The 17,693-nt window shown below is 45.8% G+C and overlaps 2 protein-coding genes across 2 annotated transcripts in view; one reads left to right on the forward strand and one right to left on the reverse strand.

Annotated features, from left to right (window-relative positions):
- LOC137340214 (catenin alpha-3-like) overlaps positions 1–17,693 on the reverse strand; it is a 1,497,032-nt gene that overhangs the window by 787,784 nt on the left and 691,555 nt on the right. The gene's annotated exons all lie outside the window — the stretch shown is intronic.
- Positions 3,616–17,693, forward strand: part of LOC137340213 (leucine-rich repeat transmembrane neuronal protein 3-like) — a 311,955-nt gene continuing 297,877 nt past the window's right edge. Inside the window, exons 1-2 of the mRNA XM_068002617.1 lie at positions 3,616–4,173; positions 4,424–5,964. Of these exons, the coding sequence (XP_067858718.1) occupies positions 4,161–4,173; positions 4,424–5,964 (1,554 nt within the window). The 5' untranslated portion in view covers positions 3,616–4,160. The remainder of the gene's footprint in view (positions 4,174–4,423; positions 5,965–17,693) is intronic.

Consider the following 17,693-nt stretch of genomic DNA (forward strand, 5'->3'; position numbering starts at 1 on the left):
ACCCCCCAGCCTCAACAGCTTTTTGGGGTTAGAGTTCCAGATTTCCACTCCCCTTTGTGTGAAGAAGTGCTTCCTGACATCACCCCTGAACAGCCTGGCTCTAATTTTAAGGTTATGCCCATTTGTTCTGGACTCTCCCACCAGAGGAAATAGTTTCTCTCTACCCTATCAAAACCTTTAATCACCCTGACCACTTCAATTAGATTACCTCTCAATCTTCTATAATCAAGGGAACACAAGCCTAGTCAATGCAACCTGTCCTCATAATTTAACCCTTTTAGCCCTGGTATCATTCTGGTGAATCTGCGCTGCACCAACTCCAAGGCCAATATATCCTCCCTGAGGTGCGGTGCCTAGAACTGAATGCAGTATTCCAGGTGGGGTCTAACCAGGGCTCCGTACGTTGGTAATATATCTTCCACCCCTTTGCATTCACCATCTTGAGATAAAGGCCAACGTTCAATTAGCCTTGTAATTATTTTTTGTACCTGTCCAATAGCTTTTAGTGATTTCTGTACTTGGACCCCTAAATCTCTCTACCTATCCATAGTTCCTTGCTTCTCACCATTTAGAAAATACTCTGATCTATCTTCCTTAGGTCCAAAGTGGATGACCTCACACTTCGGGACATCCTGAGGCCTTGAAAGGTGCAATATAAATGCAAGTCTCTTCTTATTTCTTGATTAATAATCTTTTGAGGAACAGGAAACATATCAAAATAATTGGACTTATTGTTCACTAACAGCCCGTACTTGCCCATTCAAAATCTTCAAACAGTCTGAGTTTATTGTTCCATTTTACACGTGGATTTTGTAACTTGCTGCCAATTCAGCCTAGCATGGTGGTATTGAAAGTGAAATGATGGACAGCATCCCTGATCCATGTGTTCAATTAAATAGAATTTAATAAGGATGAGAACATCTGCACTAGTCTCAAGAGCAGCTCAGATACAATCTGCACGTGCTGGTCCATTTCCGTAGTCTCTGAAAACTCTATTCTGCAGTCCTCAGAATGGTTTTTTGCTGCGGTTTTTATTTCCAACCCTTTAACGGTGGTAGGAATACCAGTAGTAGCACTATTAATGGATTTTGACTCAATTTACAACAAAGACCAGAACTCTTCACTAGTTTATTCATCTCCACTTTTATGTTATACTTTACTCTGGGGAAAATCTACCTCCATTTCTCTTAACATTAGTCAGTCTTCCAAGACAGACGCTCAGACTTATCTTTTAAATTGTATCTTTCTTTCTTTATCCTGCTGTTTCTTTTAGTCTTCTCCCCCCGAGAATGCACGGGGTGAAAATGCACCAATATTGTTCTGAGGCAAATGAAATGTTCAGATACTCTGATCCAAGTGTGTGTGTATATAGAGATAAATGTGTAAAACCATACAGGAAAAACCACAAAGTGCACAGGAAGAATGGATTACACAATACATTTATAACATTGCTTTCTCCCTCACACACACATATTATTCTATATATCTTTATATATAGATACATACATACACACAAATGCACACACACATACATACGTGCACACTCACATATAAGCACATACATACACAAACCGACATACAAACACATACATACACACAAATACAAACAGACACATAAACATGCCACTGAGCCACAGCAAAATAAACAGAGGCTGCATGTCCTTTTTGAATTGTACAAGATGCCACAGTTGGCGGTCGTGTTAATGCAGCAGTGGGAGTGAAGCAACAGGAGTTCTCAATAGTGGAGAGGAAACCTTGTTATAGTTCTACCCTCATTTCACTGGGATGATGACAAACTGGGAGAGAAGTGCAATACTTTAACCTTTGCCTCTATCACATTTTACTTAAGCAAAATGAATATGGTTCACTTTGTATTTGTTTCACTTTGCAACACTGTGTTTTAGAAAATCAACATAAGTCATAGGTATAGGCAGATTGTTGGTATCAACGTGACATTTATTATCATGTTTATTCTATTTCAGGTGTCAGCCTTGGCTCAGTGGTAGCACTGTCGTCTCTGGGTCAGAGGCTGTGGGTTCAAGTCCTACCCCAGAGACTTTAGCACATAATCCAGGCTGACACTTCAGTGCAGTACTGAGAGAGTGCTGCACTATTGGATGAAACATTAAAACCGAGGCCCCGTCTGCTCCTTCAAGTGGACGTAGAAGATCCCATGGCACTATTCGAAGACCAGCAGGAGAGTTCACCCCGGTGCACTGGCCAATATTTATCCATCAACCAACTTCACTAAGATTATCTGGTCATTATCACATTGCTGTTTGTGGGATCTTGCTGTGCACAAATTGGCTGCCGCGTTTCCTGCATTACAACAGTGACTACACTTCAAAAGTAATTCATTGGCTGTAAAGTGTTTTGGGAAGTGCTGAGGTATTTCTTTCTTTCATTCTTTCTATTTATTACTGAGAGAATGCAAAAAATACTTCTTTTATTTATCATGCCTTTGCATTATATTGTATTGAACAGCATGCAATTTTAAACAGTAATATTTATTACTGAGAGAATGCAAAAAATGCATCATTTATTTATAATGCCTTTGCATTATATTGTACTGAACAGCATGCAAAATAGGTCGTCCATAGCTGGTGGCATCCGGTGCATTCATCTCCAGTTATATGAACCACACCATAGTAGGGGAACTCTATTCAAAGTATTGGGAACTTGCTTCCATATTTGGGAGTCCCTGTTCTTTGTTGTTAGGAGATTGGGTTCCTATTTGGGAGGGAATCAGATTAGACGGAAGGTTTTGATGTATTGTCCGATGAACTCGATATGTCAGGCCTATTGGACACACAGCAAAGCACATTCCGCAGCATCACTTGTAATGGGCTTCTTCAGCCCTGCGAGGTTTCATCACATGATCTCCCACCTCCAACAGCCCCGCCCCCACACTGCCGCCATTGGCCATCCGACATGTCGTTCCTCACGACGCCCCGCCATCCCAGGCCAATTGGAAAGTGAAGAGTAAATCAAAAGTGAAATACTGCGGATACTGTTATAAGAGTTTTTAACATCTTCCAGTTCTGATAAAAGGTCGTCGACCTGAACCGCTAACTCTGTTTCTCTCTCCACAGATGCTGCCTGACCTGCTGAGTATTTCCAGCATTTTCTGTTTTTATTTGTAAAGTGAGCAGACTCTTCATTACCCGATTGGATGATTCTTAACTTTTAGTCAAACAGCCTTTTTCCCCCATCGCCAATATTTTTCTAACCAATAAACTAAAGTGTTCAAAGAAAATGAATGTTTTAACGCCTCTATGATTTTTCTCCCATGTGTTGCTGGAGATTAATCTTCAAATCCTGGAGACTCCAGGACAATCCTGGAGGGTTGGCAACCCCTAACTGTACTGGGAAGTATCACACAACCCTTGTGACCCCTTGGAGCCGCTCCTGTAACTGCAGCTCACTCCTGCCACACAATTTACATTTAGTCCTTAAATCTCACTTGATCCCCTCTTTACAAAGGCTCACCCGTTTACAATATGGGAGGGGGGAGAGCACAAGGTTTATGCACATGCCCATAATAGCTTTCTCCAGCGGGGGCAGCTTTACATAAGACTTAGACTCGCTGCATCTGAAGCAACAGTAGAAGGAGCTTGTGTAGTAAGACCGTGAGCCGAGGAGCCTGCCCATTGCAAACTGCTGTGCTGGGTTACTTCTGCACCGAAACCATTGGATTTTCACAGGAACCTGAGCTGGCCACAGAGAGAGACAGAGACAGAGACTACTCCCATTTCTAAACCCACTGCAGCTCGCTGGACACTGGTTAAAGGAGGTTTTATCCTCGTGTCGTTCGCGATTCATCAAAACTCAAACTGTGTGTGTGAGAGGGAAAAATGCAACGGGGCCAAAACTTAACCATTTGCTGCAGTTGAAGATTTTCTCTCTCCCTCTCCTCTCTCCTCCCTCCCTCCCTCTCTCTCTCTTTCTCTCTCCTCGCTCTCTGTGTCTTGCACTGGACGAAGCTTTACATGGCTGGCAGAGAGTGATGTTTGGAGAGAGGGAAACAACTGGTCATCTCCCAGGGGGTCGGATTCTCATCCATGGGTCTCAGCAAAGCTCGACTGGCGACGGTGCGGCCGACATAGTCTGTCGTGCTTCTGGTACTGTGAACGGAAAATAACTAGCGGGCAGCAGGCAGCATGCGAAGGATGGGTAAGGTGCTTCTGTATATTACTTTTCTGCAGCCTGTGTATCGTTTCATGGTCAGGATCCATTGGGATCCTCATTTAAGTTGCTTGAAATCAGAATGCCCTGATCTCCTTAAAGTTGTGGCCATTATCTATTTCTTAAATACGGTATGTACTGGGAAAGATATATATTTCAATGGAGTTGTTAGTAAAATGCAAACGGGGCTGTGGAGCTGTATCTGAATGATTTATTGGAATAACTTTTCCTATTGCAGGTCTCAGTGTAATTGCACTATTAAGTGGACGAGTTGCAGTATTAGTGATCGCCCCCACCGTCTTATTCAGTATGCTCTCCACGGCTGAACGAGCATGCCCCAACAACTGTCGGTGTCATGGTAAAATAGTGTATTGCGAGTCACTCAGCCTCCAGGAGATCCCCCCGAGCATCTCCCCAGGGTCCCTGGGACTCTCACTCCGCTACAATAGCCTGCAGACACTCAAGTACAACCAGTTCGTGGGGCTCAACCAGCTCACTTGGCTCTACCTGGACCACAACTATATCGGCCTGGTCCACGAGCACGCCTTCAATGGGATCCGCAGGCTCAAGGAGCTCATCCTGAGCTCCAACAAAATCACCGCCCTCTTCAACAACACCTTCCGCCCGGTCACCAACCTGCGCAACCTGGACCTCTCCTACAACCAGTTACAGTCCCTGCAACCCGAGCAATTCCGGGGGCTTCGCAAACTTCAGAGCTTGCACCTGAGGTCCAACAGTCTGAGGACCGTCCCCGTCAGGATATTCCAGGACTGCCGTAACTTGGAGTTCTTGGACCTGGGCTACAACCGCATCCGGAGCCTGGCCCGCAACGCCTTCGCGGGGCTGAGCCGGCTGGTGGAGCTTCACCTGGAGCACAACCAGTTCTCCAAGGTCAACCTGGCTCACTTCCCCCGCCTGCTGACCCTGCGCATCCTCTACCTCCAGTGGAATAAGATCAGCGTGGTCATCCAGGGCATGTCGTGGACCTGGAGCTCCCTGGAGAAGCTAGACCTGTCCGGCAATGAGATCCAGGCAATCGGACCCAATGTGTTTCAGTGTGTGCCCAACTTGCACACACTGCACCTGGACTCCAACAAGCTGACCACCATAGACCAGGAGATCCTGGAATCCTGGATATCCCTCAATGCTATTAGTCTCTCGGGCAACATGTGGGAATGCAACAGGAACATATGCTCCCTTGTGAACTGGCTCAAGATGTTTAAAGGGAGGAGGGAGAATACAATGATTTGTGCTGGACCGAAGCAACTGCAGGGAGAGCAGGTGATGGAGGCAGTCGATAACTATAATATCTGCATTAAAAAGCAGAGAATTACTACACAGGGGACGTCAGGCCTTTCCAAAGTCCAGGCAAAACCTACATTTAAAACAAGACTCCCAAAGGCCAATTCCGAAAGCAAAGCCCAGGCACCTCTTCCAGCCACCAGAACCCCACAGTCCAGCTCTGACTCGGATGAGGTCGAGCCCGTCTCTTTCCACAAGATCATAGCAGGCAGTGTGGCTCTTTTCCTCTCCGTGCTGGTGATCCTGCTTGTGATCTATGTGTCCTGGAAACGGTACCCGGCCAGTATGAAGCAACTCCAGCAACGCTCACTGGGGCGAAGGCGCAGGAAAAAGAAGAGGCAGTCCCTGAGACAAATGGTACCCACCACCCAGGAATATTATGTTGATTATAAGCCCGCGCACACCGAGGCCACGGAGATGCTGATGAATGGAACAGCCTCTTGCACCTTTAACAAATCTGGCTCCAGGGAATGTGAGGTATGAACTTTTTATAAAACAAAATGTGGGAGATAGAGGTAAAGAACGGAACTGTAACAGGTGACGGATGGAAACTATCCCCGTTACTTATAATTGACAGAATGTTTCCCTCTGGTTGTATTCTCCATGCACTATATTGTTTGTTTTTAGGTGCACGCATCCTTGCTGAAAACATATCGACTTTAAATAGCAGCTGTTGACTTTAATAAATTTATTCACTGAATTATGTTTTTTTTTTGGAAAATACCTGTCACTGCTTTCATTACAGCCGTGCCTTTTATATAAAATTTCTATTGTTGCCAATACCTTGAAGTCAGCGTTCCTTTCTTGTCCAGCACCAGGTAAAGATTTGAAAACTGTAGCTATCATGCAATGCCATTCTGCACGTTTCATTTAATTCATTTGGTTGCTAGCGTGACTTCCGACAGTGGCCGCCAGATTCAATTAAGCATGATGCAATTAAAAAAAAATTAAATCAATCATTAGCTTCTTCTGAACTTTAACTCAGGTACTATTTAATATCTGTTTTTTAGGCAGTGATGCCGGGATTGAAACTTCAGATGCTTGCAGTTCAGATGGATAGGCTGGCACACAGACACAATGGAAGTCTCCTCTCACTTAGGGCTGTTAAAGATGCAAAGTGAAAGGAGTTTGACCTGTCTCAGCGGATTGGAGTCAGTCTGTGCTAATTTGTTAATCTTGCTGGAAGGTTATAAGGACAGATGTTTAAAATGTTAAAAGGATTCGATAGAGTAGATACGGAGAAACTATTTCCTCTGGTGGGAGAATCAAGAACAAGGGGGGCACAATCTTAAAATTAGAGCCAGGCCATTTTGGAGTGAAATCAGGAAGCATTTTTTTTAGACAAAGGGTAGTGGGAATCTGGAACTCTCTCCCCCAAAAGGCTCTGCATGCTGGGTCAATTAAAGCTTTCAAGACTGAGTTGATAGATCTTCGTTAGGCAAGGGTATCGAGGGATATGGATCAAAGGCGTTTAAGTGGAGTTGAGATAAAGATCAGCCATGATCTAATTGAATGGTGGAATAGGCTTGAGGGGCTGAATGGCCTCCTCCTGTTCCTTATGTTACTATAACAGATGGGATGGGGAACAGGCATGCCACATTGATACTGATTTTCAGAGGCCAAAGCCACATCAGTACCAGGAGATCTGCAATGTACCCTTCCCCCTACCACTGGACGTGTGTCGTGTTGGCACTGGGTGTATGAGATGAAATGGTATCATCCCTCATTTTAAAGTTCGCTAAACAAAATGAGGGTTATTTAATTCTTGTAATATTGTGTTTACCACAAATTATTTCAAACATTAAAGGAAGTTGGGAAGGGGGAGGGGGTAATTTTCCAGCAGTATATTCTGTGTAATATTGACACAGTAAAATGATAGTCTAAAATATCAAAAGGGACAAAAGCATGTGGATTGGAAGACACTCATTTTAAGTAAATAATTGTTATTTATAGTATCTAAATTCATATAGCCTGCAGTTTTTAATTTTAGCATATTATCTGAGAATTATATTATGAAGTTCCTCCTGCTTTTCCCACAATTTGAATGTTTTATTTCATATATAATTATATATTTGTTTGAATAGCCGATGAAAACAAGTTCTATATTTAATTGATTGGATGGAATGGTTTGAGTTTTGTGGAGTAGTCCGACCTTGTTATTTAAACACACGTAGGTTTAAACAACTCGCCCGAATGCAAAATATTACAAAACACTTAGAACTCCTCATGTTCACATAACAGGACTGTAAAAAAAATAATTTGCCACGTTAGGACAGAGTCTTCCTCACGTATACAATACTGATAGCAATGGCCTAAGTAATATGTTGCAATATTTATAAATGAGGTTTTTGAGTGACCAGGTTTGTTAAATTAATTGTGCAGCGTGCTTGAAGAATACAGGCATGAAGGGAAGTCTGGCAGTGTTCTGATGTGCTGCACCATAGATTGCTCATACACAGTGTTGTGGCTGGCATTTCCCACGTGGTTAGTTGCCGACCTAAACCACACTGCTGGGGGAGGTGCTGATCAGAGGCTAAGTAATAGCCAATAGGGAGGGATGAGAAATCAGAGGAGGAAGCCACCTCTGGCACACTTGCACTCACCCATAGGCTGTGGATTGGTTCAAGAAGCAATAGAGGGATAGAACTGCGTGCTGGACCCCAGTCAATAAGTGACGTGTGGCTCAGGAGAATTTAAAATGCACAAAAATGCTTAAAATGGGGGGGTGAAATGGAACTAAAAAAACTTGCTGTAGTACATTTCAAAATCTGCAAGTTTAATCATCTGTGCAAGTCTATCTTACAAAAGAGTGATGGCATATATAAGACTCTGAATGGCTTTCTACAGTATGTGGAACAGGATCAATAAACTAAGGAGAAATAATTAAACAAGGAAGGAAAGTATTTTAAATTCCGGCTGGCTAATGCAAAGGAAAATCTATCACACAAAGCCTTGTTCAGAAGAGAGACCATTAATTAACAGTGCACTGTTGTCAGTGCCAATCGTGCTACATCAGTTTTATAGAATAATCTCTCTAGTGTTTCATTGGGTAGGTAACTAAGACACTGTCAGTTTTATGACTGCTTGAACATGACTGTTATCTCTACAGAGCTAAAGCAATGGAGAATGGAGGCTCTGGGCCTTACACCATGTTTAGAGCAACAGACACTTTTCTGCTTACTTCCAAAAATTAGATGCCTTTAACACAATAAAAATAATGTGTGTAATAATCACTGTGACTTAAAGTGTAAACATCCAATATCATTAGATAGAATGTACAGCACAGTAAAGGCCATTCGGCTCAACTGGCCTAATGACCCCTTCCTACAGCCAATCTCATTGCCAGCCAGTTTATTTTGCTTGATTTTGTGGGGATTTAGTAACACACACAATGTAATTGTATGCAACAGGCAGTGCCTCTGATACGGGTTGGTTGAATTATACTTTATCTTTCCAAACGTTATGATGGATGACTATTATTTAATTGAAACAGGGGCGATTTCCTACTTTTCTCACTTGGATCAGTAAATACACGGTGTACGAGCAGCACTGATGCCTTTGTAGTTGAATTATGCCCTGCACTGATAGACAGAGTCATATATTTATTTGGAACAGCATCAGGTTTTCATTTCACCTCTACTGTATGGCCAGTGAATTTATTACAGGAGGCAGAAGCTGCAAGGGCAGTGGTACAGTGCCACTCAGGTCAATAGATGTTACTGCACTCCATTGCACCTCACTGATTAGTACCATTCATTCCACTTGCTTAATTTTTATTATACAACTGGCAGTAAAAATTGCAAATATGCATTTCCGTGAATTAATGTGAATTAATTCTGTAGTACATTTGTTACATAGAATGCACAGGACAGAAACAGGCCATTCGGCCCAACAGGTCTGTGTCAGTGATTATACTCCACATGAGCCTCCTCCCACCCTCATTACCTCCTCTTACCCTGCCCCTTGTATCCCGCTTTTCCATTCTCCATCATTTATGCATCGAGCCTCCCTGTAATCAATGCATCAATGCTCTCTGCTCCAACCACTCCACGTGGCAGCGAGTTCCACATTCTCACTGCTCGCTATGTAAAGAAATACCTCCTAAATTCTTTATTTGATCTGTTAGTGGTTTTCTTTATATTTATGCCCCCCTTAGGCTCACAAGTACCCAGCTGGCACTCCCTACGGGCATCGCTCCTTGCCAGGAGCTCCGATGGTGTTGTGCACCCCACCAGTTGGTGCATTGGAAAGGAATGAGAGTAGAGCAGCAATGATAACTCTGGGACTTGGGGCTGTCAGTTAGGAGGAGAGATGAGCAGAGCTAAAGATTGAGGGAGGCATGGAGTGGGTCTTTAAAATGCTGAGCTGAATTCATGTAAATGTAAACAAACTATTCCATTTAGATTGTGAACACGGAAGGAGAGACACAGATTTAAAATGAGCAAAGCTCAAACCAGTAATCTCCCTTGCCCCTGATCAGTGGATAATTGCAACAGATTTTTGTCTCAGTCCAAAGTATTTACTTTCTTCATGAATCATGGTTTCTTGAAAGTTGCGAAGCAGTTTTAAGAAAAATACAAGCTGGCTATATTTATCTTCTCTTTGCTGGAATTCATTAAATGAAGACAATACAATAGCACCTTTTTCACGATGCCAACAGTTATTAAGGAGTAAGTTCTGTCCTGGGGCTGAGAACCGTGGGCAATACCCAGCTTCTGATCAATGCTGCTGGCAGACGAAGCCTCCAGTTGGCAGCATCATCTTATAAAATGGGACCCTCATAAAATCACACAGCACAGAAGGAGGCCGTTTGGTTTTTATCAAACTGCTAAGAATTTGGACCATCACCACCTTCTCAGGGCAACTAGGGATGGGCAATAAAGCATGGCCTTGTCAGCAATGCCCGCATAAAATCATAGAATCAAATGGCACAGAAGGGGGCCATTCGGCCCATCGTACCAATGCCGGCTCTTTGAAAGAGCTATCCAATTAGTCCCACTCCCCTGCTCTTTCCCCATGGCCCTGCAAAATATTTATTTTCAAGTATATATCCAATTCTCTTTTGAAAGTCACTATTGAATCTGCTTCCACCACCCTTTCAGGCATTGCATTCAGATCATAACAACTCTCTACGTAAAAATGTTTCTCCTCATCTCCCCAACACAGCAACAGATCACTCATAGTATTTAGAATCAAATGTGTGTGTGTATATAAAAAAGGTACATTCACCTTTAAAGGTCAAAAACTCAATTTCATTAATTACTCGAAATCTTGCATTTAGAATGCATTTTTCAATGTAGGAGAGTGGAATTTTATTAAATTCTGGGGAATGTCTGGATCCCTGTAAGGTCAGGCTGAGGTGGTGTTAGAGGATAATAATGTACAGTGTAAGTACTTCAGCTGCTGGCCTGAATCGTAAAGCTGTCAAACACCAGAGGCTACAATCATTAGTCTTCCTGAAATTAACTGTTGATCCATTTGGAATCATTATATTAGTTGTATCGTACAACTAAAACCGAAGCCGCACATGTTCAGTGTTCCAAAGACTTGTTCCGGTCTTAGATAAAGTTATTTTATTGTAAATCGGGTTGTACAATGAGACAAGCATCCTGTTCGTTCACCTCTGGGACTTGCATTTAAATGCACCTACACTGTTGGACAGGACCTCTCCCTACCCTGCTGGCTGGAAGAGAACTGAGGGTTTGGACAGCTTCAGCTGAGTGCTGGTTGGATTTGGGGCCACAGCACAAAGCTGCACCTAGTTTGGTGTTAACTGGCACCAATCTCACTCAGAAAAACCACAGGGAGCAGTTGGCGAAGGAAATGCAAAAACTAGAACTAACACTGGTGAAATTGGGGTGAAGGCACGTTGTTGTGGTGAGTCAAAGAACTTCAAACTCACAACTAGTTGTGGTATATCTGACCCGGGAGTGCACCATGCTGTCATTGGCTGTGGTATATCTGACCCTGGAGTGCACCATGCTGTCATTGGTTGTGGTATATCTGACCCGAGAGTGCACCATGCTGACATTGGCTGTGGTATATCTGACCCTGGAGTGCACCATGCTGTCATTGGTTGTGGTATATCTGACCCGAGAGTGCACCATGCTGACATTGGCTGTGGTATATCTGACCCTGGAGTGCACCATGCTGTCATTGGCTGTGGTATATCTGACCCGGGAGTGCACCATGCTGTCATTGGTTGTGGTATATCTGACCCGGGAGTGCACCATGCTGTCATTGGCTGTGGTATATCTGACCCTGGAGTGCACCATGCTGTCATTGGTTGTGGTATATCTGACCCGGGAGTGCACCATGCTGTCATTGGCTGTGGTATATCTGACCCGAGAGTGCACCATGCTGACATTGGCTGTGGTATATCTGACCCTGGAGTGCACCATGCTGCCATTGGCTGTGGTATATCTGACCCGGGAGTGCACCATGCTGACATTGGTTGTGGTATATCTGACCCTGGAGTGCAGCATGCTGTCATTGGCTGTGGTATATCTGACCCGGGAGTGCACCATGCTGTCATTGGCTGTGGTATATCTGACCCGGGAGTGCACCATGCTGTCATTGGCTGTGGTATATCTGACCCGAGAGTGCACCATGCTGACATTGGTTGTGGTATATCTGACCTGAGAGTGCACCATGCTGTCATTGGTTGTGGTATATCTGACCCGGGAGTGCACCATGCTGACATTGGTTGTGGTATATCTGACCCGGGAGTGCACCATGCTGTCATTAGCTGTGGTATATCTGACCCTGGAGTGCACCATGCTGTCATTGGCTGTGGTATATCTGACCCTGGAGTGCACCATGCTGACATTGGTTGTGGTATATCTGACCCTGGAGTGCAGCATGCTGTCATTGGCTGTGGTATATCTGACCTGGGAGTGCACCATGCTGTCATTGGCTGTGGTATATCTGACCCGAGAGTGCAGCATGCTGTCATTGGCTGTGGTATATCTGACCCTGGAGTGCACCATGCTGACATTGACTGTGGTATATCTGACCCTGGAGTGCACCATGCTGTCATTGGCTGTGGTATATCTGACCCTGGAGTGCAGCATGCTGTCATTGGCTGTGGTATATCTGACCCGAGAGTGCAGCATGCTGTCATTGGCTGTGGTATATCTGACCCGAGAGTGCAGCATGCTGTCATTGGCTGTGGTATATCTGACCCGGGAGTGCACCATGCTGTCATTGGCTGTGGTATATCTGACCCGAGAGTGCAGCATGCTGTCATTGGCTGTGGTATATCTGACCCGGGAGTGCACCATGCTGTCATTGGCTGTGGTATATCTGACCCGAGAGTGCAGCATGCTGTCATTGGCTGTGGTATATCTGACCCGGGAGTGCACCATGCTGTCATTGGCTGTGGTATATCTGACCCGAGAGTGCAGCATGCTGTCATTGGCTGTGGTATATCTGACCCTGGAGTGCACCATGCTGTCATTGACTGTGGTATATCTGACCCTGGAGTGCACCATGCTGTCATTGGCTGTGGTATATCTGACCCGGGAGTGCACCATGCTGTCATTGGCTGTGGTATATCTGACCTGGGAGTGCACCATGCTGTCATTGGCTGTGGTATATCTGACCCGAGAGTGCAGCATGCTGTCATTGGCTGTGGTATATCTGACCCTGGAGTGCACCATGCTGACATTGACTGTGGTATATCTGACCCTGGAGTGCACCATGCTGTCATTGGCTGTGGTATATCTGACCCTGGAGTGCAGCATGCTGTCATTGGCTGTGGTATATCTGACCCGAGAGTGCAGCATGCTGTCATTGGCTGTGGTATATCTGACCCGAGAGTGCAGCATGCTGTCATTGGCTGTGGTATATCTGACCCGGGAGTGCACCATGCTGTCATTGGCTGTGGTATATCTGACCCGAGAGTGCAGCATGCTGTCATTGGCTGTGGTATATCTGACCCGGGAGTGCACCATGCTGTCATTGGCTGTGGTATATCTGACCCGAGAGTGCAGCATGCTGTCATTGGCTGTGGTATATCTGACCCTGGAGTGCACCATGCTGTCATTGACTGTGGTATATCTGACCCTGGAGTGCACCATGCTGTCATTGGCTGTGGTATATCTGACCCGGGAGTGCACCATGCTGTCATTGGCTGTGGTATATCTGACCCGGGAGTGCACCATGCTGTCATTGGTTGTGGTATATCTGACCCTGGAGTGCACCATGCTGTCATTGGCTGTGGTATATCTGACCCGGGAGTGCACCATGCTGTCATTAGTTGTGGTATATCTGACCTGAGAGTGCACCATGCTGTCATTGGCTGTCGTATATCTGACCCGGGAGTGCACCATGCTGACATTGGCTGTGGTATATCTGACCTGGGAGTGCACCATGCTGTCATTGGTTGTGGTATATCTGACCCGAGAGTGCACCATGCTGTCATTGGTTGTGGTATATCTGACCCGGGAGTGCACCATGCTGTCATTGGCTGTGGTATATCTGACCTGGGAGTGCACCATGCTGTCATTGGCTGTGGTATATCTGACCCTGGAGTGCACCATGCTGACATTGGCTGTGGTATATCTGACCCTGGAGTGCACCATGCTGTCATTGACTGTGGTTAATCTGACCCGAGAGTGCACCATGCTGTCATTGGCTGTGGTATATCTGACCCTGGAGTGCACCATGCTGTCATTGACTGTGGTATATCTGACCCGGGAGTGCACCATGCTGTCATTGGCTGTGGTATATCTGACCCTGGAGTGCACCATGCTGTCATTGACTGTGGTATATCTGACCCGAGAGTGCACCATGCTGTCATTGACTGTGGTATATCTGACCCGGGAGTGCACCATGCTGTCATTGGCTGTGGTATATCTGACCCGGGAGTGCACCATGCTGACATTGGTTGTGGTATATCTGACCCGGGAGTGCACCATGCTGTCATTAGCTGTGGTATATCTGACCCTGGAGTGCACCATGCTGTCATTGGCTGTGGTATATCTGACCCTGGAGTGCACCATGCTGACATTGGTTGTGGTATATCTGACCCTGGAGTGCAGCATGCTGTCATTGGCTGTGGTATATCTGACCTGGGAGTGCACCATGCTGTCATTGGCTGTGGTATATCTGACCCTGGAGTGCACCATGCTGTCATTGGCTGTGGTATATCTGACCCTGGAGTGCACCATGCTGACATTGGTTGTGGTATATCTGACCCTGGAGTGCAGCATGCTGTCATTGGCTGTGGTATATCTGACCTGGGAGTGCACCATGCTGTCATTGGCTGTGGTATATCTGACCCGAGAGTGCAGCATGCTGTCATTGGCTGTGGTATATCTGACCCTGGAGTGCACCATGCTGACATTGACTGTGGTATATCTGACCCTGGAGTGCACCATGCTGTCATTGGCTGTGGTATATCTGACCCTGGAGTGCAGCATGCTGTCATTGGCTGTGGTATATCTGACCCGAGAGTGCAGCATGCTGTCATTGGCTGTGGTATATCTGACCCGAGAGTGCAGCATGCTGTCATTGGCTGTGGTATATCTGACCCGGGAGTGCACCATGCTGTCATTGGCTGTGGTATATCTGACCCGAGAGTGCAGCATGCTGTCATTGGCTGTGGTATATCTGACCCGGGAGTGCACCATGCTGTCATTGGCTGTGGTATATCTGACCCGAGAGTGCAGCATGCTGTCATTGGCTGTGGTATATCTGACCCTGGAGTGCACCATGCTGTCATTGACTGTGGTATATCTGACCCTGGAGTGCACCATGCTGTCATTGGCTGTGGTATATCTGACCCGGGAGTGCACCATGCTGTCATTGGCTGTGGTATATCTGACCCGGGAGTGCACCATGCTGTCATTGGTTGTGGTATATCTGACCCTGGAGTGCACCATGCTGTCATTGGCTGTGGTATATCTGACCCGAGAGTGCACCATGCTGTCATTGGTTGTGGTATATCTGACCTGAGAGTGCACCATGCTGTCATTGGCTGTCGTATATCTGACCCGGGAGTGCACCATGCTGACATTGGCTGTGGTATATCTGACCTGGGAGTGCACCATGCTGTCATTGGTTGTGGTATATCTGACCCGGGAGTGCACCATGCTGTCATTGGCTGTGGTATATCTGACCCGGGAGTGCACCATGCTGTCATTGACTGTGGTATATCTGACCCGGGAGTGCACCATGCTGTCATTGGCTGTGGTATATCTGACCCGGGAGTGCACCATGCTGTCATTGGCTGTGGTATATCTGACCCGAGAGTGCACCATGCTGTCATTGACTGTGGTATATCTGACCCGGGAGTGCACCATGCTGTCATTGGCTGTGGTATATCTGACCCGGGAGTGCACCATGCTGTCATTGGCTGTGGTATATCTGACCCGGGAGTGCACCATGCTGTCATTGGCTGTGGTATATCTGACCCGGGAGTGCACCATGCTGTCATTGGCTGTGGTATATCTGACCCGGGAGTGCACATGCCAAATATGGAGTGCATACCCTCTTCCGTGAGGAACCCATCCCAGTTACCCAAGTCCCGAGAGCCTAGGCACAGGTTGACAGGACCAAGGTTTAGAACTCCCCAAGTGTGCACAGGGGTACAGCTGCAGTGCAACCAGTTAAAAACGCACAGATTACCAATACTAAGCATTGGTGACCTTCCCATTGCTGGTCCACCTGGGACCATCCTACCTGTTGAGGCACTGGCTTGCAGCATTATATGGAGCTGGATGGGAAGAATCCTGGCATGCAGTGACAGGGCTACTCCTCCAGGTCCATTAGGGATACAGGTTGGCTGGTTAATCATTCACAGTGCTCAAGGATACTGCAGGGCTATCTGGTTCAGGTATTGTGGGTCAGAACATTGTAGGTTCAAACCCCACTCGAGGGACTTGAGCACATAATCTAGGCTGACACTTCAGAGCAGTACTGAGGGAGTGCTGCACTGTTGGAGGTGCCGTCTTTCAGATGAGAGGTTAAACCAAGGCCCTTTTCTGCCCTCTCACGTGGACGTAAAAGATCTCACGAAGCTGGGGAGTTCTCCCCGGTGTCCTGGCCAATATTTATCCCTCAACCAATATCAATTTATTTCATTGTTGTTTGTGGGACCAGGTTGTTTGCAAATTGGCGGCCGCGCTTCCTACATTACAACAGTGACTACACTTCAAAAGTACTTCATTGGCTGTAAAGCACTTTGGAACATCCTGAGGTCATGAAAGGTGCTATATAAATCATAAAATCATAGAACAGAAGGAGGCCATTCGGCCCATCGAGTCCGTGCTGGCTCTATGCAAGAGCAATCCAGCTAGTCCCACTCCCCCGCCCTATCCCCATAGCCCTGCAAATGTTTTCCTTTCAAGTACTTATCCATTTCCCTTTTGAAGGCCATGATTGAATCTACTTAAATCTATGTCCTCAGGTTCTTGACCCTTCTGCCAATGGAGAGTTTCTCTCTATCTACTCTGTCCAGCCCCTTCATGATTTTGAATTCCTCTATCAAATCTCCTCTCAACCTTCTCTGTTCCAAGGAGAACAATCCCAGCTTCTCCAATCTATTCGCGTAACTAAAGTCCCTCATCCCTGGAATCATTCTAGTAAATCTCTTCTGCACCCTCTCTCTAAGGCCTTCACATCTTTCCTGAAGTACGGTGTCCAGAACTGGACACAATACTCCAGTTGTGGCTGAACCAGAGTTTTATAAAGGTTTATCATGACTTCCTTCCTTTTGTACTCTATGCCTCTATTTATAAAGCCCAGGATCCCGTATGCTTTTTTAACCGCTTTCTCAACCTGCCCTACCACCTTCAACAATTAGTGCACATATACCCCCAGATCTCTCTGTTCCTGTACCCCTTTTAGAATTGTGCCATTTAGTTTACATTGCTTCTCCTCGTTCTTCCTACCGAAATGTATCACTTTGCATTTTTCTGCGTTAAGTTTCATCTGCCACGTGACCGCCCATGCCACCAGCCTGTCTATATCCTCTTGAAGTCTATCACTATCCTCCTAACTGTTCATTACACTCCCAAGTTTTGTGTCATCTGCATATTTGGAAATTGTGCCCTGTACACCCAAGTCCAAGTCATTAATATATATTAGGAAAAGCAGTGGTCCCAGCACTGACCCCTGGGGAACACCACTGTACACCTCCCTCCAGTCCGAAAAACAACCGTTCACCACTACTCTCTGTTTCCTGTTATTCAGCCAATTTT

Source organism: Heptranchias perlo, chromosome 21 (genome assembly GCF_035084215.1).
Source record: "Heptranchias perlo isolate sHepPer1 chromosome 21, sHepPer1.hap1, whole genome shotgun sequence".
Classification (NCBI taxonomy): Eukaryota; Metazoa; Chordata; class Chondrichthyes; order Hexanchiformes; family Hexanchidae; genus Heptranchias; species Heptranchias perlo.